Below are 26,069 nucleotides of genomic sequence, written 5' to 3' on the forward strand. Positions count from 1 at the left end.
AATTGCAAATACATTCCCAAGAGCTAATTGCAAGTACGTACATGTATAGCATAGATATAATGATGATAATACAATCATGGTATTTTAGTTCAAGACGAATTGCTTTTCCGTGAGATTCACTTTGACAGGCGCAGAACACGTTTATGGCGTAAGAAATGATGCCAGGGAAGATGAAGTAGTTTCCACGACCGAGTCATCGCTATTCCTGTGTGGTCTGTGGCCGTGTTGGTATGGCGGCACTGAGATGTATTCCGGGCACTGTGCTCGGGGAGGTCGGATATATGTCGTGTTGGTAACGGAATAATACCAGATTTGTGTCGGTTTTTCCCTGCAGCTTTTACCGATGTTGAACCCGATACAGATCCAAAAATCAGGCTAAACCAATGGAGTTCGCCCCTTGCTTTCCCGATAACCTTCCTATATATTACCGACGAATGTCGGGCATGTATCGGTTTTCACGCAAAGGGTCACTCGCGGTCATGATGGGTGTCAGGTCCCGATTATTACGATATTGTAGCAATATCTCGTCGGACGAGTTAGACATTTTTTTCCATAGTTTTCTAATTACCGTATATTTTCATTGATATATTTTCGTCAAAAGGCAAACCAGGTCATTGAATTATTACCGTGTTGGTAGATGATTTTGTTTGTTTGTTTGTTTGTTTGGGGTCCTTTTTTTCAAAACTCCGCCGCTATTGTTATTCGTGGATAGTTGACCACTACATTATGCTGTTTATAGCTACATCTGATGCATTCCATATTCGTCTTTTCAGATTCGTGACAACCGGCGGGCCAGTTATACCGGCCGTGCTTGAGGATGGGGACGGACTTTCCGGACACATCGATTCATTTTAATAAAAAGACAATTGTTCATTAAGGCCACACCAACTTGATTTTATGGATGACATCCTCTGGAGACCCCAAAACTAATGCGCGCGGGCGAAAAAAAGAAAAATCCAGCAAATAAAAAAAATTCTGCTAAACCACAGGGCTACTAGTACTAGTACAAAGCTGGTATTGCGAATTGAACCACAGAACACAGTTTATTTGCAGGAGGTACATGTAGGTTGTCTTGTTCATCATAGCAGACTCAGCGCAAGTGATTGATTTTTAATATATTGACAAGAACGACCAAAGAAGTATACTATTAGAAGGTATTTGGCTCCAAGGACTGTGGATGATATATGACTGTGATGAGAATACTCATATACACCCAGTTTCAACATACATGGCATTGAACTTCATATTAAGCATTCCATGGTTTACGCTCACAAATCTCACTGTGAGACCTCTGCCTATCCCTCAATTCCTCTCCCATGCCTCTCATTATTGCAAAAGAAACGTGTGAGAGCCACTCTGGATAGGTCGTGTTTGAAATTGTCTGGGCGATACTCGCTGGCCGCCGCGAACCTCTCGTACAACTGTGCAAACGCAAACCCCCCCTAACCAACATCGATGGCATACCAATCCTCAAATCCGCCCCAGTTTTCCGATAAGCCGGCACAATGCTAGCCTTTTGCGGCAATGTAATTCGGCAAGTTCCGGAGTTCCGTGTAGCCTTGGAGGAGGTGATCTTTTTTTTTTTTTTTTTTTTTACAACAGGCGAAAATCAATGCGCGCGCGGATGTCATCCATAAGATTAAGTTGGTGTGGCCTAATTTATTCGTTTTGTTCCCGTTCAGTTTGCTTTCGTATTGATCTGTTTGTTTGTTTGTTTGTTTGCTTCGGTGTTGGTTTTTTTCAACTGTTTGTTTCATGTCATTAACACTAACACCTGACGTTCCCCGGAACTAACAGGTTCGGAAAGCTAACATGAACTCACATAAAATGTTCACAAATTATATTCTATTAACAAAATAACAGTAATCACACTTGACATGGTCACAATAGATATGTAAAATCTGTTAAAAGCACGCTTACCATAGTCACATTAGATATATAAAATGTTGTTGGCGATCATCGTGCAAATACTAAGCTAAAACATTAACAGATATAGAGATCATGGCAATCCATGTAACCTTTTGGCTCATTGTTGCACCAATTTTAGAGTTATGGGGAAGAAGGACTGTTCATGCCTCTTCGTACGGCTCAACGGTACTTTGTAGGCTGAAGTTTGTCTTAGATCGTACTTAGTGTCTCCGGATTTCACAAGGAAGTGCCGGCAGGGGTGTGTTTCGTCCGCCACCACCCTACCGAACTCACGCACGGATGCCTCGCGTCTCCGCTTCTCCAGGGTTGGCAGCTGGTCGTAGGGGATTCCAATAATCCTGCAGCAGGTTTTCTGTACCTTCTCGACCTCGTCAGACAGCCCACGAGGTAGTCCTCCCCACACCGGTGAGCCGTACTCTAACGCAGGTCGAATTAATGTTGTGTAGATCTGAAGGAACTTGAAGTTGGTCCACAGGAGTTCAAGCATCGAGACGGATTAACCACCATCGGCTGCATTTTTCCGGACCACGGTAATTTAGTACGCTGTATGTGAACAACAGAAGAAATACTGAAATAATATGATAATGTAAATTGCTGAAATAAATCAGGAAATACAATCAAACTACGAAATGAAAGTTGCAAACGATAAGAGAGATAACGAACTTTGTCGATGCAACTCAGTTGTCCAGCATCCGTAACTTTCGTCTTGCCCGTATAAATTTCTTGTCACCGACGGCAAACGAAGGACTACTGAGAAACGAATGACTACTGAGAAGAAAAGTATTAGTACTCCTAGATGGTAACCGGGGTGTAATGATGGTCATATGAATGAGGTTTTATCAAACATTCCATTACTTTTACTGAATCTCGCACTGGATAAGCGACTTTATTTGTAACGTTCAAAACATGCTGCGACTTGACTAGTGACTACGGGATTCGGAATTATATTGTCAATTTATTTTCATGTAACGAATATGATAATGGAATATTGAAATATTCCTCCCAGTTTTACTTCTGATCCTTGCCACAGTTCAACCAAACACTACGTAGCTCAAAAATCAACGCTTCTCCGCGCGCGAAGTACAGCGATTTGAGCCATTAGAAGTTGACGGCTCCACGAACAATTAAAAAAGAACGTTTGTTCACAAACTGTTGGGATGTTTTCTAGTTTCAATAAAAATGCATCGCCATTGTTTCCAATTGTAAGTAACAACCAATTTTTGTTTTCTTTTCCAGTGTCCCAACCAGGCTAGGAAAGATATCTGATGATGGCTCACGTGCTTTGTTATGTTAGCGTTGGCAAAGACGCCGTCAGAACAAAACGACGTGTCAACAAGTAGAAGTGAAAAGACAACACCCAGAGACCTTCATCAAGGAGCAGAGATTGATTTAAAAAAATAAAGAATAACAAAAATTTAAACATGATAATATAAACATAAGATGATGAAAGATAAAGAATAGATTAAAGTAATGTTGACTGTAACAGAGAAAAATAAAACATAAAAATGGATCATAGCTCGAACCTACACATATTGCCTGCTTCGGATTGATGGCCAACAACACTACCAGGTGAGCTATCGGCGCTGGTTACAATCACACTCGTTATTTTACGTATATGATATGGGCACTTGTGTCTGTTAAAATGAAATCGCGTCAATTCTTTATATTATCACTTTGTTAGCGAACGACGACCAACTAATATTTATCAATGAAACGAAATGAGTGACAGAAACACGTAACGTTCGACCGTAGAACAATGCAAGTGTATTCATTACGGACTGCAGCTGCGGAACCCCACGTGATGGGCCGTTTGTACTGAAGTGGTTTGAAGGTATTGTTATCTCGCCGCAATATTTAGCTCACCGCGATACGCCGCTTGCGTTTGCGAACAAATGGCTGCCGTACGGCGCCGCGAGTTGCAGGTTCAATCCCGGGTTTATGCTTCCGCGTCCTTTGACATGAATTTCCTTGGTTATTAAGAATTTATCGATGTTTCCTCGATTATAATATCTTAACTATGCTTCTCATACTTGCCGATTACAGACTTCTACGGAAATATCGTTCCTTTCAATATTTTATTTTTTGCCGGTTGTAATAAAGCTTAATTTACTGACACAACAAACAGTACAGCGAGTTCCACACGTTCTACTACAAACTACGTACAAACTAAGTCTTATAACTAAACAATAAAATTTAACATCCGTAAATGTCAAATATGGTGCTGGAGAACAGCTGATCGATTATCGTCTAAAGTTTCCTTTTTATTAAGCTGCATGCCGCGACGACCACGTGCTTGTCTTTCCGCTGTCAATCATGCAGTGTCCATGGTAACCATTACCGCGGCTACCCGTCAATCAACGCCGTTGCCATGGTTTCATCCAAGCCGGGGAGTCCCCTCCGCCGTGTTTGTAACTTGTTGCCTTGACGACCGGCATCGGAAGTCTGTGGGAAAAAGAAACGACGTATTACCGACAAATTTGTCGGAAAAACATGGGTTTCTTATCAGGAATTTTGAGACCATCGAAAAATTACCGTGTGTATGTCGGGAAATGTACATCGACCGATGGAACACCGATGGTGCTCCGACCAGCCTAAAATGCGGAGGACAACTGTTAACGTTTCCCGATACATTCCCAGAGAATTGTGACTATGTATTCCCGACATGTTTCCAGTGTAAACCCGACCTCCCCCAGCACTGTGGGGGCAGACCGAGGACAGCAAATAGTTCCCTCGATTCTCGATGTTTTCCTCGTCGTACTGCAGAGCGACCGTACGTGCTGACCAGAATGAAGACAGCACGTGTGCGCTCATGCGTGTCAAATAAGAGAAAATACAGTGATTCGTGCACGCGTGGTACAGGATGGTTTCTTTCTCTCATTTTATTGTTGGGAAAATATGACGAGTACCCAGCAGCACTCTCCAAACCCAATCGTAATCAACTACTTTGATTAAAGATATTCAACTAATGAGATTAGAACTCGATCACAGAAAGATACTCCACAACCAAGGAGGTTAAATATAATGTATATTTAACCTCCTTGTCCACAACAAACCTATTGACGGCTTTCTGTTAATCATTTTGATTCTCTAGCGATATCTATTTCTGGTATTTCATACAGGTACGATTATTGTGGAAAAAACTAGTGACATTGCCTCGTTCGTTCAGTACGGTTGGGAAAGGGCGTCACAGTATAAAGTCGTTGCCATATTCGTCAGACTTGGAGCCGGATTAAATTTTCCGCATGGTCTCTAATCACATGAGTTGGACGACCGGCACCGGTAATCTTCTTTCCAGCTCAAAGCTCGGCCAATCCGGTGACAAACAGTCGTGACTAGGGGTAAAAATATTAAAGCAAGTCGATGACAGATGACCCTGAAATGATCCGCACGACCCCTCGAGCGTTTGGCATAACAGAGTTCTGCTATTTACTTTGCCTTTGGGCGATCAGTACCTGAAATAGGGGGAGAAGGTTGAGGAAGGTCGTGTCAAGACTGACGTGAACCCAATATGTGCCATGGTTTGGTTGTATCCAATCATGTAGGTCAGCAAAACAAGGTTTAAAGCACGAACGACGTTTTAGATACTACATGTACTTACAAATATCTACTTTTTCATCAATACAGTAAGGGTCATGATCTGGGTAAGTGTATGTGCAAGTGTGTGTGTATGTATATATACACTTTGCATGTATTGATCGACCGCTCGGAATGGTACTGCAGAGAATTCCCCGTTACCAACCATCTATTTTGAGCCTCTCGTGGGCACAGGTTTACCCCAGTTGTACCCGACACTATGTTCACGCAGCAGAAACTATGAATAGTGCACCTGAAAATAGAGAGAGGGAGAGAAAATTGGAGAAAAATTCATATTAAAGATCACGGTGATTTGTTATTGACAGGAAAGAGTCTATCTCATAACCGAACCGGGCTAGAACGCTCGGTGCTTGTGGTATCAGTAATCATAAAACCATTAGTGGAGTCGGACAAAGCGTCTTACCGTATACAATGCTACAATGTAACAACGTCTAACGGCTTCTCTGTGTACTGCCTCTGTGCTTAACGGAGTCGCTGGAGCTGAAAGTTATCCTTTCTCATGGATGGCATTCTTGTCAAGTTTGGGATAACGTTGATAACGTTGCAGCGTACCAATGAATAATGATGTTGAATGGTCCATTAGAAAAACGGGAATTATTTTGGGTTGATAAACAAAACGATAACAGCACAGGTTAATTTTTAGGCCATATCACGGTCTTCAAAGGTCAACCATGTCGATAATGACGTTTTTTGTGTGACTTTTACATGTAGATTCCAACAATACCGGAATAAAAGCATACCGTCGCAGTGGTCGGAAGTGATGCACCGACCAACCCGCCGCGTGACTTTTCCCGCCATCTGTACGTACTATATTTCATTCATTGCACCTACGCAAGCATCAGCCAATAGCAGCAGAGGCTATAGGTCATACACCCTGCGCGTAAAAGCGCGCTCTCCCAGATGACTGTGTTTACAACCTGCGCAGGCCATCTTTTGCCCAGCCGACCGGATCATCACTTCTAACTGCCGATATACTGGATTTGTCTGTCTTGAACGTAGTTGTCAAGTTGCAACAATTCTCATAAACTCATGTCCAAGAAGACTGTTTTAAATTTATTTTGGGTGCAGACGACGACTATACCAAACGTAATGTATGTGAAAGGAAAATGAAAGCACAGAGCTCACTAAAAATACAGAACTTCTGGATGTGTCTCATTTCTTTACATTTGGTGGAACCCGCTTCATATCTTTTTTAATTATAATTATTACAAAACTATTTGACTATCGTTGTTTGTTGTTATTTCTATTTTTCATTTGATCGAAACAACATTGATGTGCAACATGTTTAGCCATGGTTGACCCCTTGTGTCGGCCAAGCTCATGTTATATACGGGACAATTTATAAGCGAACAACTAGCACTGTACATATTGTCCTCCAGCGCTTATTTATTTGTGGGCCGTGCCTGGCGTAGTAAAGTAGGCGTGTTGACATGTGTAAAGTTCTATGAGTAATTCTCGCCTTGTGATTGGCCAGGAACTCTACCATGTCAAGTTCCTGACCAATCAGCGTGCGGTATTTGTGTCTCTGTTCAGCTGATTCCGCCGCATGTGTGCCAGCTCGCAATCATCACTTGCCTCAGAGTCGATGGTTCAGGGTGGACAGGGAGTTGCATGTCCTCGTAGATCGGGGGCTAGCACCGTTTGTCGTGGACAGAATTAGATGAAACTCGGTAGATAGATAAAGAAGAAGCTTGTTTATGTCTTCCGTGAAATTCACGGCGATACGTCTATTTTTCCAGGTTTTGTGAGCCGCTGAATGAGGGGATCACGACCGGAGGAACGAACCGACGGTTCGACCCGGTATCGCCTTTACTCGGTTGGTTCGGTTTGCAGGCCCCACAAACCCGCTGCCCAAAAACTACTCTTTGTATGCTCCATATATACCCGTCTCGGGCCGCAGCATGCTCAGGTTCCTCACACAGAAACTCAGACCACTATCCATCAACGAGGTGCAGCCCCTAGAATCTTCGGTAAGTCTCTCTCCGAAATACCCGAATGAAATTTGGTCCTTTTTGTGTCCATCTTGTATACGTGGATGAAAGCTGGACGTGTTTACCCTTGTTGTTTTCTACCCTTTTCACAGGGAGAACTAGAAGATCAAGGCTACAGTAGCACGGATTCAGAGACTGACAACGTTGAACTGAAGGGACTAGAGAGGGGTAAGCTTTTTTTGTTAATTTTGTCAGGAATTTCAGACAATTTTGCCGGGATCCGTGTTGTTCGTTTGCGTGCCGCGGTCGTTCCTGAGTGGGAAATGGCGGCTGGACCAACAAGTCGGGGGACTCTTGGGAGTTATGGCTCCTTTTTGTTACCAGTGCTTCACACTCCCATGCCATGGGCTTAATTGTGTAGGGGACTAGCTACTAGTATTCACTTCTGTTTTACCGTAAAAGAGGTTACTATCATTCAATTTGATGCCGTCGTTTACAGGGAGGCAACATGAGGGGAATGGTACCTACAGGGAAAGCCCCAAGTTGGAGGCGAAAGTGTCGAACCCCCAGCCCTCCCCAAACCAAGAGAACATACAGGCTTGTCCAGGGCCTTCTCCTATGGGGACAGACTTACTCAGGGATCGGAGAACAGACGCCGAATTCATGGCCGTGGATCGACACAGCTCCGAGGAAGAACTGGAGCACATTATCAGAGAAAAGGAAAATATGGGAGAGAAGAGAAAGTGGTCACAGGTACGTGTGACAGACATGGCAGAAGAAAAACGAACAAAGAAACCTGGCGGAGCGAATATCTTAGAATCTCAGAATGTTTTGTTGTGGGAATTTTGAGTTAGTTAAATGTTTGATATAATAATATAATGGATGCATTTGGTTAGTGTATTGTTGAATGCAGGGTTGTTTTTAATGATTGATGGACAGTATATATTCATTTGAACATTTTGATACCTCATCATATCTTCTGTTGATGAACCAGTCCACTGTCATTCCCAGGTGAACCGATGGAGTCTCAACGGAGATAGCTCAGGGTCTAGTGATGATGAAGTCAAGGACTTGATGTGTGGGAAGGTCTCTTCTCCAGTTGTTTTTACGTCTTCCCCACCCAAGCGGCATGTACAGAAAGTTTACCCCGCACAGGGCGAGAGGTCCCAGCTCTTCATCGCCCGGGTGAGAAAAGTGGACGGCTGTGCCAGTCCCAGAAAGAGACATCGACAAGCCTTCAGCGAGGCACAAGTTCACGCCATCACGGACAGGCCAAGCTTGGACTTTGAGAAAATGCAGCAGGTTAGTGAAGACATAGTCAGCAAATCTTTGAGTGTTTTCTGTGACATCACTGGATGTCTTGTATTGTCGGTGTCAAATAAGAAGTACAATCTATACTAGTATATTTTACAAAAAATTTGACATTTTTATTATGATTTTGGAGTTCTAGAAAGTGACGAAAAAGCCCCCATTCAACAGCTTTGCGTTATTTGTTCAGTTTGTCTCACTGTTGATTATATTGCCTGAATATGAATGAATACTGTATATATGATGTAAATGTTGTGTTGCCACATGACAACAAAAAAGCCCCATTGAGTCATTACTCGTCCAATTCCTCATTTGGCCTGCCAATGACTTCGGATACCATTCCGAAAACAAGTCTGAACTTGCATGTTCTAATAATATAATATAATATGATTAGTTTTGACACTGATACATGGTGTGTCAGTTTCTCATGTGGGTATTTGCTATACTATAGCCCCCACAACAATATCCAATGGCATGTACACTGAGGACTGGGGGCATAGTTCAGGTCTGAATTTATGCTGAGGTCGTGCAGCATTTGTAAGAAGGGTAATACATTTGTCACCTACATGTTTAAAATAGTTGAAATGTGGCTGGGTATAGGTGGACCAGTGACATGTACTACTGCATATGTGCAGTGTCCATGGTGGTGAGCCCAGGGCCTCCCTTATCTCCCAACTGTCATGTGAGGAGAGGCTTCATCATGGCTATGTTTGCCATTATCTGACATGTTTAGCCACTGGGGAGTTTTCTGTGTCACTGCAGCAGTTGATAATAGCATTTCCATTGCCTGACATGGAGAGCCCTTCTCTGGATTTCAGAGTCAGAAATATCCTCTGGCTGGCCTAGGGTCAGCTCCAGGACAGTCAACATGCCTAACTACTTCAGCTTTCTGCATGGGAGGGCAGTTGACTCTGGTGTTGTTGTGATATCTGTTGGATGATTGTTTTTAAATAAGTGGGGTGTATCTGGAGGGGAGTACAGTGAAACATGATCAGAGGAATAGAATCAATACCTGCATGATAGCATTGTGTAAGTATGAAAACTCCACACTTCAAGTTCAGCTAAGGCTTAATCTGTGCATTTTTCTTTAGATCCAGGTAGATACTGGCAGAGAAGTTGTGACATTTGGTTTGTCTTTGTGTAGAGGTAGTGATAACCAGGTCTGTCTCCTGCATATACAAGGTCATTCTGTCAGCCATCATTGTTATAATCAATGGCCACGGATCAGATGTGTGTACCCTGCCTACAGTAGATGCTAAGAGCATTTGGTGCATGTTAGCCTGGTGCAGAGGGTGAAGAAATGTCTTGTATAAGTTGGAACTTGGCATGGTCTTATCAGGATTATTGCAAGAGGGACGGCTGATTAAACCATTTTTCATGCACCCCAAGCTATTTGCTATTGTGCAGAGCAGGTTTTGGCTTGGTTCCAATGTCGCCACCCTATTATAGAACCTCTGCCATGTTTAGGAAAGACCCATAAGTAAACAAAGCCTATTGTATACTTCTGTTTTCACATAGGCGAACGCCTTGTCACCCTTGAAGGGGATTGGACCTCCACGAAAAATACTGCTATCGACTTGCGCTTGGGAACACTCATAAATTCCAGCGTGGAAACTGTAACCAGCTTATTGTTGTCAACATGGTCATTGCAACAATGCCAGCAGTAACTGTAGAACCTTGGTGTGTTCAGAAAGCACACCATGTATGACCTTCTTTTTGAGGAAATTTTACTGATTGGCTCATTTATGGGATGACCAGGGTCAGGTTTTGAAGTGGTGAACTGTTTTCTCTCATGAAGCCTGTGTAAGGGGGAACCATTCCAGGGTTGCTGTTTAAGCTGGGTGTGGAACTGGAGCTACCCGGGTAGACTCCTGGCTCTCTGAGGTCTGCACCAGGGCTAAACCACTTTGGTCCAGAGGGTTCATATCCATGCTTAGAGAGCATTGCATCCATCTTTTAGCCATAGGTTCATGGTACATACATGGTAAAGCGCTGGTGTTGTTTTCCTATGTGGAACTGGAAGGGCCTTCTCAAGTTTATTGAAAGTTTTGTGACAATATCTGTCATCTGCAATGCCAGTGGTATTTGTCTTGTGGCCTGTTATGTGTGCTTTCTGGTTGATAGAGCTAGCCCACACAGCACCAAGATATAGCCATTATTATTGTTACAAGTTGAATGGATGAAATGTGGATAGGCTGCCTTTAACAGGTGTTAGGTGCTGATGACTGCCTCATTGAGGGAAGCTCCTGACACAATCACAACAGGATGTAGAAAACCACAGTGGTTTTCCACATGAATGCTTTGGTTTGAGCTTCCCTCTATATCAAATAGCCTCTTGACAAAATCCTACCTATGCATGTGAAAGATTGCATTCTTGCCCATACCTCTGTTTTGTATCTTTCACTAGTTTCAGTCAGGTTTTCAGGAAAGTCTGTTGGAGATATCATGGTCTCGTTGCCAAGTTGTGAACATGGTTGTATTTATCTGTTACTGTCTAGACTAGTTGACGTGCACAGAAAGGAGAAAGAGGTGCATTTTGTAATGGTGGAAGGAATAACAAAGCCAGATCTTTGTTCCAAAGTACCAATATCACTATTGATGAAACACCTACCTAAGTCCTGTATAAATAGAAAGATTTTCACCATCCATCTATTTAATCAAAGTTTGATTGTCTTGTTTTGCATGTAGTCACATCAGGACGGGAAATTAACAAATTCACCAGGGTCTACTTAGAATTCTGTTCAGGATTATACTTGGCACTATTAAAAGTTTCTTGAACATCTGCAATTGGCAACTTTTCAGAACATCTGCAGTTGTGTTTGAATGAGACCATAATATTGAAAAGGACCATGAATTTACCCAACTTTGGCTTGGAAGGACTTTGATTGTAACTGATTTTTACTCGTAAGTCGCCAAATAACGTCTACTCTAAGTGGATATCAGCTATGCTTGAAATTTGGTGTATAGCGAGGTTATTGCTTGGATTGAAGAAAAAAAAGTAAAGCAAAATATAGCAAAGTGAAAGAGGTAAAGAAAGTGAACTATGGAACAGACAGGTAGAATCGACTACATCCCTGAACTAAACCTACACCTGTTCCTTTCATCTAGTGTTGAAAGTAAAGGACCAAAATAAGAAAGCTGTTGGCAGTATAAGTTGATTTACTATGGGAGTAGCTATGTTATAGGCAATGGTGCCAAGTTGTGGGTCAGCTGGTTCAATCTATCTGTCAGTTGGCAGTACCCCAAGGTCAAATGTGGGTGTACTTATGGTGTAGCCTTGTTTAACAAGAGGATCTCATGTATGTCTTTGGAACATGATGTCATCCATGTGGGCATACATTACTGTGTGTTTTCCAGCCTTCGCATGTTCTCCTTTAACTATATGATAGATAACACTTGATATTCACTTTGACCCTCAAGAAGAATTGCTAAATGATGTCCTGCCAGGAGCAAAAATGTTGAAAGTGAGGAATAATGAGAAAATCTTTATTGAATTAATTTCAGTTCAAAACTTAATTATGCACAGCAAGTCTAGCCTGAGTACCATCCTCCGTAATAAGCGCTGGCTCAATCTTTTTGCTTTCTATAGTTGCTAACCATGGACCACGAAGTCTAGCAAGTGAAAAGCTTGCAAATTGCCAGCGGTTACTGTGGAGAATAGTACCCAGGCTATAGAAAGTCTTAATTTGCATAAAAACATTTATGTATGTCACATCTGATGAAGTAATGTCTAGCAATACTATATAATGATGGCAACTTATTTTTTAAATTCAGTTTTTTCTCCAAATATGACTATCCTGGTCATTTTGGTACAAAATATGTGAATTGCCTATTATGAAATTATTTCCACTGTGTCAGATTTCAAGTTCACATTGCTGAAAAGGTGCATTGTGGCGTAAAGGTATCTTAGACCCCGTTCATACTAAATCGCGAAATCGCCCTGAGTCGCATTCCTTCACACCAGGGGTCGAACGAGCGCGAGTTGTAAAATCGCGTCCAACAGCTTGATCAACGGCGGACGCGTTATTCGATTGTCACCACTCTTACTGTTGTGTTCAATGACCTTCTTGTACTTCATCTTAAATTTTTTTACCTTTAATAGTGCGGCATTACTTCCATGTTTTCGCGTATTTGGCCAACTCAGGCAGTTGCCACTTCAGCGTACACGCTCTGGTTTCGGTGGGATCCCTGGAGTTTCTTCTGAATCCCCACATCCCCGAAGATGGCCATCAGTACGTGTGTTTTCGTCATTCCATACGCCAAAAATCGCCGCCCGATTCTGACATATTTCCGCCGCATTTGGCGTAAAATTCCAACAAGCTAGGAGGTAGATGAACATCGTATAATGAGCGGAAAGACTGAATTTGCAGATGACCCCTTGACCCATGACCGGGTCAATATGCAAAGTTAAGCGCCCAACGCGCATCAAGGCGATTTCGAGCGTTCATACTAAGTCGGAATGCAGGCAAATCGCGAGTAAACCACCTCCTGAGGTGGTTTCGCGGAAAGCGATTTCGGGCGATTTCAAAGGCGATTTGGAGCGTTCATACTAAGCCACATTATCGCGATTTCGGCGATTTTGCGATTTACGCGATTTAGTATGAACGGGGTCTAAGTTATGTGCTATGTGACAGAAAACAAGACAATAGTTCTGTGGTGCCGAAGGACAATTGTTTGAGGTGCTGGTGGCAGCTGCTGCGGATACTGCTTGGCTGTGATATTGACGTGAGAACTTAACATATGAGATGGACATAAACAGCAATCTGGTTTTGTTACTGCAGTACAAGGTCAACCTGGCTGTAACTGTAAGAGGAGGTGTATCATTATTAGGATGATCAACTCTTAGCAGGGTACAATATTACTAATGTGGTATTGGACAAATAGGATTTTCTCAAGGCCATGAAATGTTGCTCTGTCCAAAGACATTCAATATGGGTAAACTGCATGTTAGAAATTATGAACACCAGTTTTCCTGTGATAATCATATGGTAGAGGGTTGATGTACAAAGGGAGTTTCCATTGTCAAAATGTTGTACAATCATGTATCATCCAGACTTACACTTGCAGTACTATAGGTTACCCAAGTAGTACTGAGTTCATAATCTATTTGGTTATGCAGTGGATTAATGGTAAGTTGAAAGGCAGAAAAATCATAACCGACAATGATTTCCTCATTGCTTGTGCGCTTTTATTTTTGTACTTTAAGTAAGTGATGTACCCCTCCATACACAGTATTACACACCTATTGCCCACTCTTGTTTGAACTAGATAATTAGCACCTGTCCAACCTTGCATTTGATATGATATCAATGCTCCTGACCCAAGGTTGAACAGGTGCTGTGATTGCCATGACAACTGAGGTTCAGGTATCTTTTTTTGTAAGTCTCCACAGGTGTAAATCATCAGGTCAGGCCTTGCTGACTCCAAGCTGTTGTTTGTACTATCACTTAGAGTCCCTTTAATACAATAGAAAGCTGTTAGTCTCGATGACACCAAAGAAGAAAACCAAATAGATACTGCATTCCCTGAAATGAAATATCACATTCCTTATTTATTAAAAGGACTTTTTTTTTGCACACATTGCCAATGTTTGTATTTATGTCTCTTACCATGTGTCCCATAGTATAGACATATTCCAGTTACTAGTACATATCTGTTTAGGGATGGATCTAAGCTGAATCAGTGGAGTGGAATCTGACAGATTTTTGAGGTGTTGTGAAATTATTGGTGGGACCAATGGTAGGGCATGAATGAGCCACCTGCAACTGAAATTTGCAGGCAATAACTGAAATGGCTATTTAATAATTTAGAATCTCCAAATCCGCAAGTCAAATATATATATATATATATATATACTATTATGTGAGGTATCATTTGTTCAAATTTCTGCATGCTAATGTGGGTCACAACTTCATTGCAGCAAAAGATATCTGCCCTAATATACATTTACCTACGCTTCTTCATAGTAAAGTTGGCTACTCCTGCAATGCAGTCGTGTTTACTACTTCCTTGTTGGCCAAGCATCTTGCTTTGCAACAGGCCATCAGGCAATCTTGTAACTCGTGTTGACTGATTTTTTAGGGATAATCAAGTCACCCTACAGTGTACTCACATTTGTCCCCACAGCTGAATGATTTACCTACATTATAGGAGATGGAATGCAGGTTCCCACAGGCACTTCCATTACTCATGCCCATAACTGGCTGATAAATCACCCTAAGAGTAACAACTGTACTTGAGCAATGGCTAGTTTATTGCTGAGGTTTGATAGCTTCCAACCTAAAACAACGCATAAATTGTGACTATTATGCCTCCCAAATATCCTCCTGGCCTTTTGTTTGGAACGGTCAAGGCTTTACGATTGCCCTTCATCATCATAAAAATCGATACCATCTGACGCCAGACTCATCCTCCCTGGATTGGGCTACAAATTTGCCGGGATACCGTCGCATCCTGTTTCAGGATATTTTGTCACCGAGGGAGGGTGTATCTTTTATTGATGTATACCTCTCAAAAAAGGTTTGGTAGCCAAGCTTGTGCACATACTTTCTTCTGGCAGATTGGTTACCTGGTAACGAGATACCTGAGTGACTATGTCTGCCTGTGTATTGTATTAGCCTGGTCCACCTGCTTTTGTCTCCAGAGATTGAATGCACATCACCATTTGCTCAGCACACACCAGGGTCTTATTGCAGCGGTAAAAGTTGCTAAGGTGCAGACAGCGCTTTTCAACCTCACTTCCTAATCCAGTTAGTTTTCAAATAGGCTTTGTCCTGTTTCCAAAATGACAGGAATAATGCAGTGTGGGATGTTCTTGGTGCAATTGCAAAAAACCCTGTCATGTGTCATGATGATTGTTATCTGGAAATATAGTCACACTTCTTACTCCAGCCCAGATTGCTATTTATTGAGCCGAATCCAACATTTCTTCCCAAAGAGCTATTTTTGAAAAATAACTAAATAGATGTACTAAGAAATTGTGTTGGTACTTTCTGCAATGGGAAGCACTAGAAATTCATACCGGTGACAATTTGTTACAGTCTAACAGAGTAAAAATGGAATTACATTTGTACCTGAGCTCCATAATAATACAGTCAATCAGTAATCCTTATGCTTTAACGGTTAGCACTGTTTTTACTGTGGCATGATGGGACGTATTCGCAGTGTTCATGGAAGTGATCGTGGATGGATACATAAGAATCAAGTTTGCATTGGTTTTAGAACTTTTCTCACCAGAATTAAACTTTTGGTACCAAGTGTGTATTGGATATGGGGTTAGCCATCATGTGTACTGAAACTCAGTTCTAGCAAAGGTCTGTTAGCTGTTTCTCACATTTTCAAACTGAGGTTTGAACGAGCCCCTTTTAGGTTCATGGATTAGGGAGGTTTTAAAATGTTGCATACAGAAAAACCTGTGGGCTGTACTGCAGTGCTGACCTTTACATATTACTTTTACCTGACTCCCCTTGGTCAGGGTAATGTTGCCTTTGTTAGTCATTCCATGTCATCACCTAAATATGAATGCACCTGTCTTATTTCCAAATCTCAAAAGGGTAAGAGAAGGAATACAAAATGTAGTTTACTTGCTGCAATGCGTGCCACCAGCCATGAAGGCCACCAAACAAACAAACAAATAAACAAACAAAGTACCATTTCTCTTTGTACCATCTTAAGCCTCACCCACAAAGTTATAAGATCACTGTCTATTTGATATCTACTTGCCTTAGACTCATTTTGGAATGTAACGTCAGCCATTTGGGAACATAACTCAAGCCTCATCATCAGTAGAGAAATGATCTAGCCAGTATTATCTATATGTGATAATCTGAAGCAACAGGAGGTCATGGCAATGAGAAAGATAACCTTTTCAAGATCACCATTAGGAACATGGGTTCCCAGGCTGAACTATTTTTGTTATGAAGAAACTACAGCTGATTCTTGTCTTATCTGAGACCGCAGAACCATTTGATGTCAGTCAAGATTGAGGTCAAAATGCTGAGAATTTTCATATCTGTAGGAGCAGAAAAAGTTCAGGGTTGCTGCTGCATGTGATAGCAGAGCATTTTTCCGGAAGAGATGTAGATATGCCAAATTTGTCTAGGCAGCTATCATATCATCATTGCAAAACATTGATACAATGTATCAAAAGTAGATAAACCAGTAAGCTCTCCCTCAAGTACAAGCACATCCCCTGTTCTCCCTGTATCCATGTTTTGAGCCTGATGTTTCCCAGACCATTTCTCCAGTCTGTCTTCAGTCCTGTGGGGATTGGTATCTACTGGGATGACACTGTGCATGGAAAGTTCAAGACATAAAGTATCCCTGGAAAATGCCTGTAATTTTACCTCTATCTGTACGTGATCTACAGATTCAATCTCATGAGTATATCTTGTTATCTTCGCCGAGTACTATAGTACTCGGGGTAGATTATGTTTTCGGTTGAGCCAGCTGTTTGGTGGATCTGTATGTATGTCAAGAGCATAACTCAAGAAACCTTTGATGAATCTTTATGATTTTTGGTAGGTGTGTAGTGGTTGTGCAAAGGAAGGTCAAGTTCAAAAATGGTTTACCATGCGTTTTTCAACAGTGCTGCAGCGGACTTTTAATTTTCGTGCGTTTGTATGTAGGCAAAAAAAGTGACGGAAACGTTGATGGATCTTCATGATTTTTTGCAGGTGTGTAGATGTTGTAGAAACGGAGGTCAAGTTCAAAAATGGTTTTCCTGGCATTTTCCGTCGGTACTGCAGCGGGCTTTGTGTGGATGTGTATTTTCTTGTGGACAAAATAACTCAAGAAGCTGTTGATGGATCTGTATGATATTTAGTGGATGGGTAGGGTTTACGGAAAGGAAGGTCAAGTTCGATAATCGGCCTTCTAGCGAGTACCTAAGGCACTGCAGCGGAGCTTCAAAATTTACTGGCATATTTTCTGAAAGTGCTATGGTTATGATATTTGTGTGGTAGATAGTTCATGCCACAAGAAGTAAGTTGTGTAAGTTTGGGCCCCCTAGCGGCTTGTTCAGAACTGCAGTGGGTGTTTTTGTTTTGACATTCGGACACGTATTACTTGAGAAGGGGTGAAGAGATTGTCATGAAGTTTTGTATGTGGAGAGCTCAGATGGTGCTGCTAGCTAGAAGCAGAAATAAACAGATGGGGTACATAAATAAACAAATGGGGCAGTCTCACTACAATTGTGTATGTGTATGTAAGTAACTGTAACTGTTTTATTCTAAGCTAGAAAAGATAGTACCTAAAGCCTTGGCCACTTGTAAAATGATGGGCTTCATCAGTGTTCCCCTACTGTTTGTCCAGGAAAATTTCACCAAATAATGATTTGGAGGGAAGCCAGAACAGGCTTTGCTATCCCAAACCTGTAAATACATGTCAAAACATGCCCCCCTCCCCATCGGCGAAGTAAACAAACATGAAGCAGAAATTTGGCTGGATCAAAAAGTTGACAAACAATTTCAGACAATCATGACCCTCACTAAATTACAATAAACCCCCATCCACTCGATTTTTTCATGGCAAAGAAAGAAAACAAAGGTTTGTAGCACTGTTACCTAGCATAGGGCCGGCTCAGGGCCCTCAAAATGCCGAAGTTTTTATCAACTTACTGTCTCTTCTGATGCTAGAAACATCGCAAATCCCTTCCTCAGTTGTGCCAACATCCCTTCTGGGTTCTTCACCAGAATCGGACATCGAAAAATCATGATTTTGAGCTAAAAAAACACGGCAAAAACTTCCCAAACACACTTGGGATCTTCCGTCAGATTTGGGCTTCCCCTGACGCATGCTAATGAGGCTGTATCTGACCTTTGCCGAGGGTCACCGGAGAATACCGAAACCCAACCCAGCCGAGCCATCCCTGGTGGCTCGTTGGGTTGAAGGCGTCAAGTCACTGAGGGTGGCTCATCGTGCTTTAAGGGTTAAAGTGTTCAGTTTCGGCATTTTTGTCCAACACACGAGTTGAGACATAACGGAAAGGGAACAAAATAGAAAGCCTTACAAAACACCTAAAAACATGTGAATAACCAGCCGGACCCTCTCCTCTACTCAGAGAGTACACTGCACCAAAACTGCACCACTGCTAGGTATTACCTAGCACCGTATGGAAAAGTAACATGTACTATGTCTTGCAAAATGTGTATGATATGGAATAAAGATTTATTCTATTCATATATATTGACTGTACCATTTAATTATAAGTTAACTTTCAATTTTTTTGATGACCAGTTATAACATATATCAGCACACTATACACATATACTAGTCCTGTACCACCAAATGATTTTTATCCCTATCTAGACTGGACTCATTCTCCACCCCCCCCCCCCATCATAACTTTCAAACGGTATGGTGTATGTAGTCTCCAACCAGACCCAATGGATTGCAAAGACCGTATCCAACTGGAAGAAGGAGCTTGGGTTGCAAAACGTACTTCCTCTGCCAGTTTGATACGGTCTTTATGCAACCTATAGATCTGCTTGGAGATTATGGTGTATGATCAAGTTTGCAGGGGGTCATAAGCATGTAAATATCAATCACTCTCCACAATAAGCCTTGATTATTTGGCGAAGATAATGTGTTCGTGGAACTCTAGTTGTCCTTATCTTTTGTCCAAATCAGCAACAAGTAACTAGACAGCTGCCTTTCTGTTTGGAGATATTACTCACTCTTGTAAGTGACATAAATATTTTATGTTTTAACAACATCAATATGAAGTTTCAACATCAAAATTTGAGAATTGAAGTATGTGTACATCACCTAAATCTCACCTTGAACATCGGCTCCAAAATGGCTTTTTTATATTGTATACAGTTGGATTTATTGAGCAGCTGTTAGATCACATGATTATTGTGGCCACTGTAGTATGCATAACCTTGGCTTCAGGGCTTATGCACTTGTCAGGGTTAATCCTTTGATACTCTACTTGACTACACATGCAGATTTGACTTTCGATAGTGAAACTTGACTTTTCCATGTATCATAATGATTGCCTGTAAGATACTGCCAATAGATTGTATACCAGGACCCATTATAACTCTTGTTAACTCTTGTAACCATTATAACTCTTGTTATACTGTTCATTATTGTCTGTCCGTCCACTCCGTGTTACCTGTACATGTACTTGCAATTAGCCTACGGGCAGGAATTTGCAATAAACTTTTTCATTATAGGATTTACAATGACAGATGCCCACCAGGTGAATGTACATGAGTAGGCATATTTAGAAAATGATAAGAATATTGACCTGGGAATTCTATGTATTTTTTCTATTTGTTGCTAGAGAAGAAAAGTGTATGTTCCATGGAGAGATAACAGGATATGATCACTATCATTATTCAATGTAAAGAGTGTTCTTGACTTCAGATAGATCTACTGGTAACTTTCTTTAGCTCTGCCATAAAGTACGCATTGGCTTTTTAGCGAATGCCCACAAACGCCCACTCTGGCGAAGTCCGCGCTGCACGAATCTAATTTTTTTTGCTCGGAATATGTTCAGGTTGTGCTCCCATTGATTAATACTGAGTTTCAAGTCAATCCATCGATCCGAAGTTAGATAAAGCGAACTTGAAGATTCTTACCTGGCTTTTTAGCGAATGCCCAGCAAAAAAGGCTTTTTAGCGAATGCCCAATATATCAGCCAAAATATCGGCCATCGTGACACGGGCGCAAAATCTAACACCATAAACATGTTCAATAAGTTGTCCCCTGAATGTATACTCAGTTTGCGTGCTTTACACGCCTGTAAAGTCACTTTATTTTACGAAATATACGGCGCCGGAATCCACGGCCCCGGACGTAAAAATCCAATATGGCGGCTCATTTGCATATTTGGGACAGGTTACCAGCGGCCTCTACCCCCATGCGTATACGTGCCGTGTATTTCGTAAAATAAAGTGACTTTACAGGCGTGTACAGCTCGGAAACTGAGTATAAATTCAAGGGAAAACTTGTTAAACGTGTTTATGGTGTTAGATTTAGCGCCCGTGTCACGATGGCCGATATTTTGGCTGATATATTGGGCATTCGCTAAAAAGCCATTTTTTGCTGGGCATTCGCTAAAAAGCCAGGTAAGAATCTTCAAGTTCGCTTTATTTAACTTCGGATCGATGGATTGACTTGAAACTCAGGCTCTCTTTACATTATACTTTTGCCGTCAGCGCCACTGGCGTCAGCGCCACTGGCGACAGCGGGAACCCCGTGTAAAGACAATTCCCGTCGACGTAGTCCCGCTGTCAACAAATTTTCTCCCGTCAGCTTCGAAGCCGTCGCCCGTCAGCACAGCGGGAGTCCCCGTCAACTTCAAACTCCGTCTAAAGAGAATACGTCGGGCTCGCGTCAGCAGGAGTCAGGGTTTCGGCGATTAGCATAAAGCATGCGTTGATTAGCATACTGTAAGACTACTTAGATCCCCGGTATATATATATAGAGAGAGATTCGCGGGATCCGCGGCGACTTTTGTGCCGTGCATTAATTTCCCTGCGGATATATTCATCGTACTTGTGCCCCCCTCCCCACATTTACGAGTGATGAGCATGGAATATCTACACATAAACAAGGCTTTGCATTGTAGTTTAATACGGGCGGGGAGACGCCGTCTACCGTTGTACAATCATACAATTTTGTTTCTTGCTTTTGTTATGCTTACGCCCGATACTTTCTACAAGATGGCGAAATGCAAGCACCGCAGGTGTCTGTCAGATATCCGGGCGGTGTGTCTAGAGACGTCGCGACAGCGGCCTCCCGACAGCGGGAAATTTCGCCGCTGACGCGAAAAACGTAATGTAAACTAAGCCTCAGGATTAATTAATGGGAGCACAACCTGAACATATTCCGTGCAAAAAAAAATAGATTCGTGCAGCGCGGACTTCGCCAGAGTGGGCGTTTGTGGGCATTCGCTAAAAAGCCTGTCCCCCATAAAGTAATGATATTGCTTTGTCCTGAAGTCGATACTTTGTGGCAGAGTCTTGTGCACTACTGTTACTTGTAATGGTTGTCAGTAGTTGCAAAGCTTCAAGAATGGTTTGATAAGTGGAGGGTCCAGGAGGGAACTCACAATGATCACATCCTTGCTATTTTCCAACTAAATCTCCTGGTGTTTGATTCATGGTGTCTTTGTTTGCTAGTATTTGTAACCAGTCATAAGTATGGAAACCAAATCTTATACTAGATGTTTCAAATAACACTTCTGGTTTGGTGTAAACAGGCCTTGGTCCGAAAAAAAGTGCTGATAATCAAGCAGTGTCCAGCTTGACCAGACCAATTTGTCTAACAGAATTGTGGGTGATACCTTTGCATGAATATTCATGTTATTTTGTATTCTTTGTACAAAAGAGTTGGAACAGATTTGATTTCAGCACTTAGTAGTCGGCTATTAGCAGGCCCATTCCTTTAGGAGTGTGTTATTGTGCTGAAAAGCAGGAAAGATGAAACCTGAGGTACCAAAGAAAGCTGCTCTGTAGGGGTCAGTGATAGCTATTTTGGAAGTTTGACCCTTGCGAATGCCGCGGGATCTGTGTAGTTATTGAGGGTCAGCCTTCCAATGGACACAACTGCGTTGAAGTCCTTTAACCAAAAGAAATTGGCTGTCCCTGTACTAGTTATCAGCAAGCACTGGAACTGGAGTTCCATGCTCAAGTGCTCTAATTTTAGTCACTCCATAGCATAAATTTTGCATGTTGGTTATTTGAGGAGAATAGCTCAAAATATTGGGTTGCAGCAGTATAGTGCTGATTGATGAATAAGAAGAGAGCCTTTTTGGAAAAAGAATGGGTGGTTGCAACAGTAATTTGTTAGGACAGACAGACCCTACATCAAATTTAACATGTGTGCTTATCTCCTATTCACAAATGACAGCTACTTCTTTTGCTGGAGTTTTATATTGTCTTGATTGCGCCGGAAATGAAATGTGCCAGGAAGAAAAATTTGTTATGATCCAAACAAGTGGTCGGGCGCAATCTGTTTTATCGCAGGGTTTTGGAAACTTTGTCTGGAATTCTATTGTGGGAAGAAAATATGTGGTGATGAATTATTGATGCAATACCTGTGGACTCCACACACCTGCTCCTTGTGTGGCTTATGATGTTTAGGACTCAAGTTTGGTCCCTAGCTTCACTTGTCGGATCATAAAAGGCATCTTGGGAAGTGCTTTTCAATGACCTTTCTCCTGTGAAAAAAATTCAAATATGACCGTACAGGTATGATATCTTTTGCCCAAATGCTGCGTTTAGTTTTACATATTGTTTTTTTTAGACATTGTGTAAGACAAAGCAGGAAGGAAGCTTATGACTTTAGGAATGGTTGATGGAGATAACACATTCTTTGTGTCTGTCCAAAGCAGTTTGATACAAATCAATTCTTACTGTCTGATTATTCCTTGCAGGGTCTCATTGAATATGATATTTTCCCTGTTCCAGTGTAGTTACCTGACAGTGTTCCACCTAGGCAGGAGAAAATGAATGATTATGCATAGTGAGACAAGTCAATCGTGTTGTACTGTTTTGCATGAAGGCCCCGTTCATGATGCAAAAATCAAAACGGTTTGATTCAATTTGGCTACAATCCGAACTGAAACGGTTGACATTTTGCGTTCACAATGCAAGCTTGCACCCAGGCTTCAAATGGTTTACAACGATTTGCATAATGCAATCTCTCCTGAGTCTGTTGTGATCCCGCACCGTCTTGTACTTCAGCCTCAGAGCCTTGGTCTTCGATCGGCACTAAAATGCTGTCCTGTTGAAGCCACATTCCTTCATGACGTTGGAAATTTCTTCGTACTACTCCTGATTCCAATATACGCCATCAGCTTTCCTCTGGATCCCCTGATTCCCCAGAATATAAATCAGGACTCCAGGGTTTCTTCAGTTGACTAGTTAGAACTCAAGTTGGAGGCCATAGCAAGATTTTACAATTCAAGAACAAAATGTCAAATTTACTGCTAAAAACTTTCACTTTTCTGTGCTAACCAAGAGTGATGCTGCGAATGAGGACCTCTCATACCTGGAGGTACGATGTCGTTAACACCGAGGTAAACCGGTTTCATGCTACTTTTGCGTTCAATTGACAATTCCCTGAAATCGTTTTACAGTATAACAACCCGTCACAGACACCTTCAAGGATGGTTCAGAATGAAATGGGAAACAAAAGACGAAATGGAGTTTTCTTGTTCACAAATAGTTCGATTTATCCTGCCGAAACAATTTGATTTGTTTTGATTTTTGTATCACGAAAGGTTCAAACCGTTTTCTAAGTTCTCTAACTTTTTACATGTAGAAATTCAAACTGTTTGAATCTACACTGACAAGTTTCTAGAGCTGACACTAATAACTGTCAGATGTTTTCTAACAATTTATATCTGGAAAATGTCAAGTAACATGCTAGGAGCTAAGCACATAGCAAAAATTCCAAAAGAGAACGTAAGTGTACTCAGTATACACACATAAAAGGTGTAATACATTTGTTGGCTGTGGCCTGTGTGATATGTGGCCTATGGACAAAGTGGGTGTATGATATTTGGAAAGCTGGGTGTGGTACTGTGACCATTGGTCTGACAAGTAACTAAACACAGCCCACTAGTTGAAGTGGAGAAGCCATTCTTGACAAGGGAAAAATGATTTTGCTCAGCAACAAAGTTGTCAGGACTTAATGTTTTCCCTCTCCATCCATGGAAGGTGTTCGATGTGCAAAATTACTATCGTAATACCTGTCCTACGTATTGTCTCTTGAAACAAGCCCATCTATTAACTGAGCCAGTTTAGACTTTCCAACTCTTAGAAGAGGCCATCTATAACGTTTGCTTGATATATACCTTTTGGGCCCACAAAAATAAAGGTCAAGTAGACCTGTCAGCACGCTTTCCTCACTCGTTTCATGTTGCCACAGTTCAGTTGCTGTTGCTTTGGAGGGATATAAGCCAAGACAGGTTGTTACAAGAATAGTCAAGAGAGTTTCATCCCAGTGCTTTTCAAAGAGGAAAATATGCAAGGTGTTCAAACAATGTCATTGACCCATTCTATACCCATTCTCTGTTGTCCTCATACCAGAAGGACTACAGCATGTCTTCATGCCTTCCATTTCCATTACCTTAGTCATGGTAAAACATCACACCTGGAGAGTTTGCTGTCATGCCACATTGTCAGGAAATACAGACTATTTTCAGACGCTGAAACACCTGGCTGTTGTATTTTTTCCCAGATTTTTCTTACCCTTCAATATGCCATTCATATATCATAGCAAATGGTTTATCAAGAGCAATAAACAAGCTTGATACACAAATAGTACAATGCAATTGATAAAGTGATGTCAGAGATATGATTGATCAAATTCCGAACTTGTATTGAGCTTTTTTTCAACCCCTGTCCTATGTATAGAGGATGCATACTAAGTAGCAAGCCAAGATCTCCTCAGTGTATGGAACTTGATTTAAAGCTTTGTATTAAGATATGCAACATGCATGTATGAGAAATATATCTCTGAAGTACCTAACCACTAGCTGCTGAAGATACACACACCATACAGAGAAGTAGTAAAATAGAGAGCCTTAATCCTGCAGATCTATCTATCTAGCATACCTTTTACACATACCTGTAGAACACAGTTTTTTTTAAACAGCATGTAGACTTTAAGGTCCTGCCATTATTGCATTGTACTGTATTGTTCATTAGTTGGGCATTATGAAAGCCACATGTCTGTCCACTGCAGAAATTACAGATTTCACCTGTTTACCCATTATGGTAGGGACAATTAGACTTCAGATGATTACAGGTGATTTTCAGATCCGTGGGCCACTACTGAGAAATCCACAAGAGTACCTCCATCAATGAATACTACCTAGATTTTAGGTGGTGTTAAGTACATTTAAAACACACTTATCGACATGTAACTAAGTGACTATTTTGAAAATTGCAGCCCTGCATGATTAGCTTTGGCTCTCTTGATATCTAAAAAACCTATCCCTGCTAAGGTTGGGCACTACTTTTAGGACTCATTTCATGCTTGTGTGGAGAGGAAGGTCCACCTATTTCCATGGTGCATTATGTGCTCTTTAGGTTGCTTATGTGTGTGTTAGCTTTCTGAACAGATGGAGAATCAATCAGTCCTGGTGCCAGGCTGGCTGTGGAGCTTTGTGCCTCCTGGACTCACCAAGTGGTGGTAAAACTAAAATAGTAAGAAGAAAGTCAATATCCCTGTTGTTATCAGCTTTGGTATAAGCATCTCAGGGTATAACCATACAGGTCACCACCTGCTGTGGGCAGGGGAAAATTGGGTGTCTCAAAAATGTTGGAACCTAGTTAATTAGAC

At 41.6% G+C, this 26,069-nt stretch overlaps 1 protein-coding gene and 1 long non-coding RNA gene across 2 annotated transcripts in view; one reads left to right on the top strand and one right to left on the bottom strand.

The window, feature by feature from the left end:
* LOC136432868 (uncharacterized) overlaps positions 1 to 26,069 on the top strand; it is a 62,120-nt gene that overhangs the window by 12,205 nt on the left and 23,846 nt on the right. The window contains exons 2-5 of the mRNA XM_066424445.1: positions 7,263 to 7,493; positions 7,607 to 7,682; positions 7,954 to 8,207; positions 8,466 to 8,756. Of these exons, the coding sequence (XP_066280542.1) occupies positions 7,425 to 7,493; positions 7,607 to 7,682; positions 7,954 to 8,207; positions 8,466 to 8,756 (690 nt within the window). The 5' untranslated portion in view covers positions 7,263 to 7,424. The remainder of the gene's footprint in view (positions 1 to 7,262; positions 7,494 to 7,606; positions 7,683 to 7,953; positions 8,208 to 8,465; positions 8,757 to 26,069) is intronic.
* On the bottom strand, positions 1,826 to 3,426 carry LOC136432864 (uncharacterized). Its single transcript, XR_010755576.1, has 2 exons — positions 2,593 to 3,426; positions 1,826 to 2,472 (listed from the first exon to the last, which is right to left on the bottom strand). It is a non-coding gene; the product is annotated as an uncharacterized lncRNA (long non-coding RNA).

Source organism: Branchiostoma lanceolatum, chromosome 4 (genome assembly GCF_035083965.1).
Source record: "Branchiostoma lanceolatum isolate klBraLanc5 chromosome 4, klBraLanc5.hap2, whole genome shotgun sequence".
Classification (NCBI taxonomy): domain Eukaryota; kingdom Metazoa; phylum Chordata; class Leptocardii; order Amphioxiformes; family Branchiostomatidae; genus Branchiostoma; species Branchiostoma lanceolatum.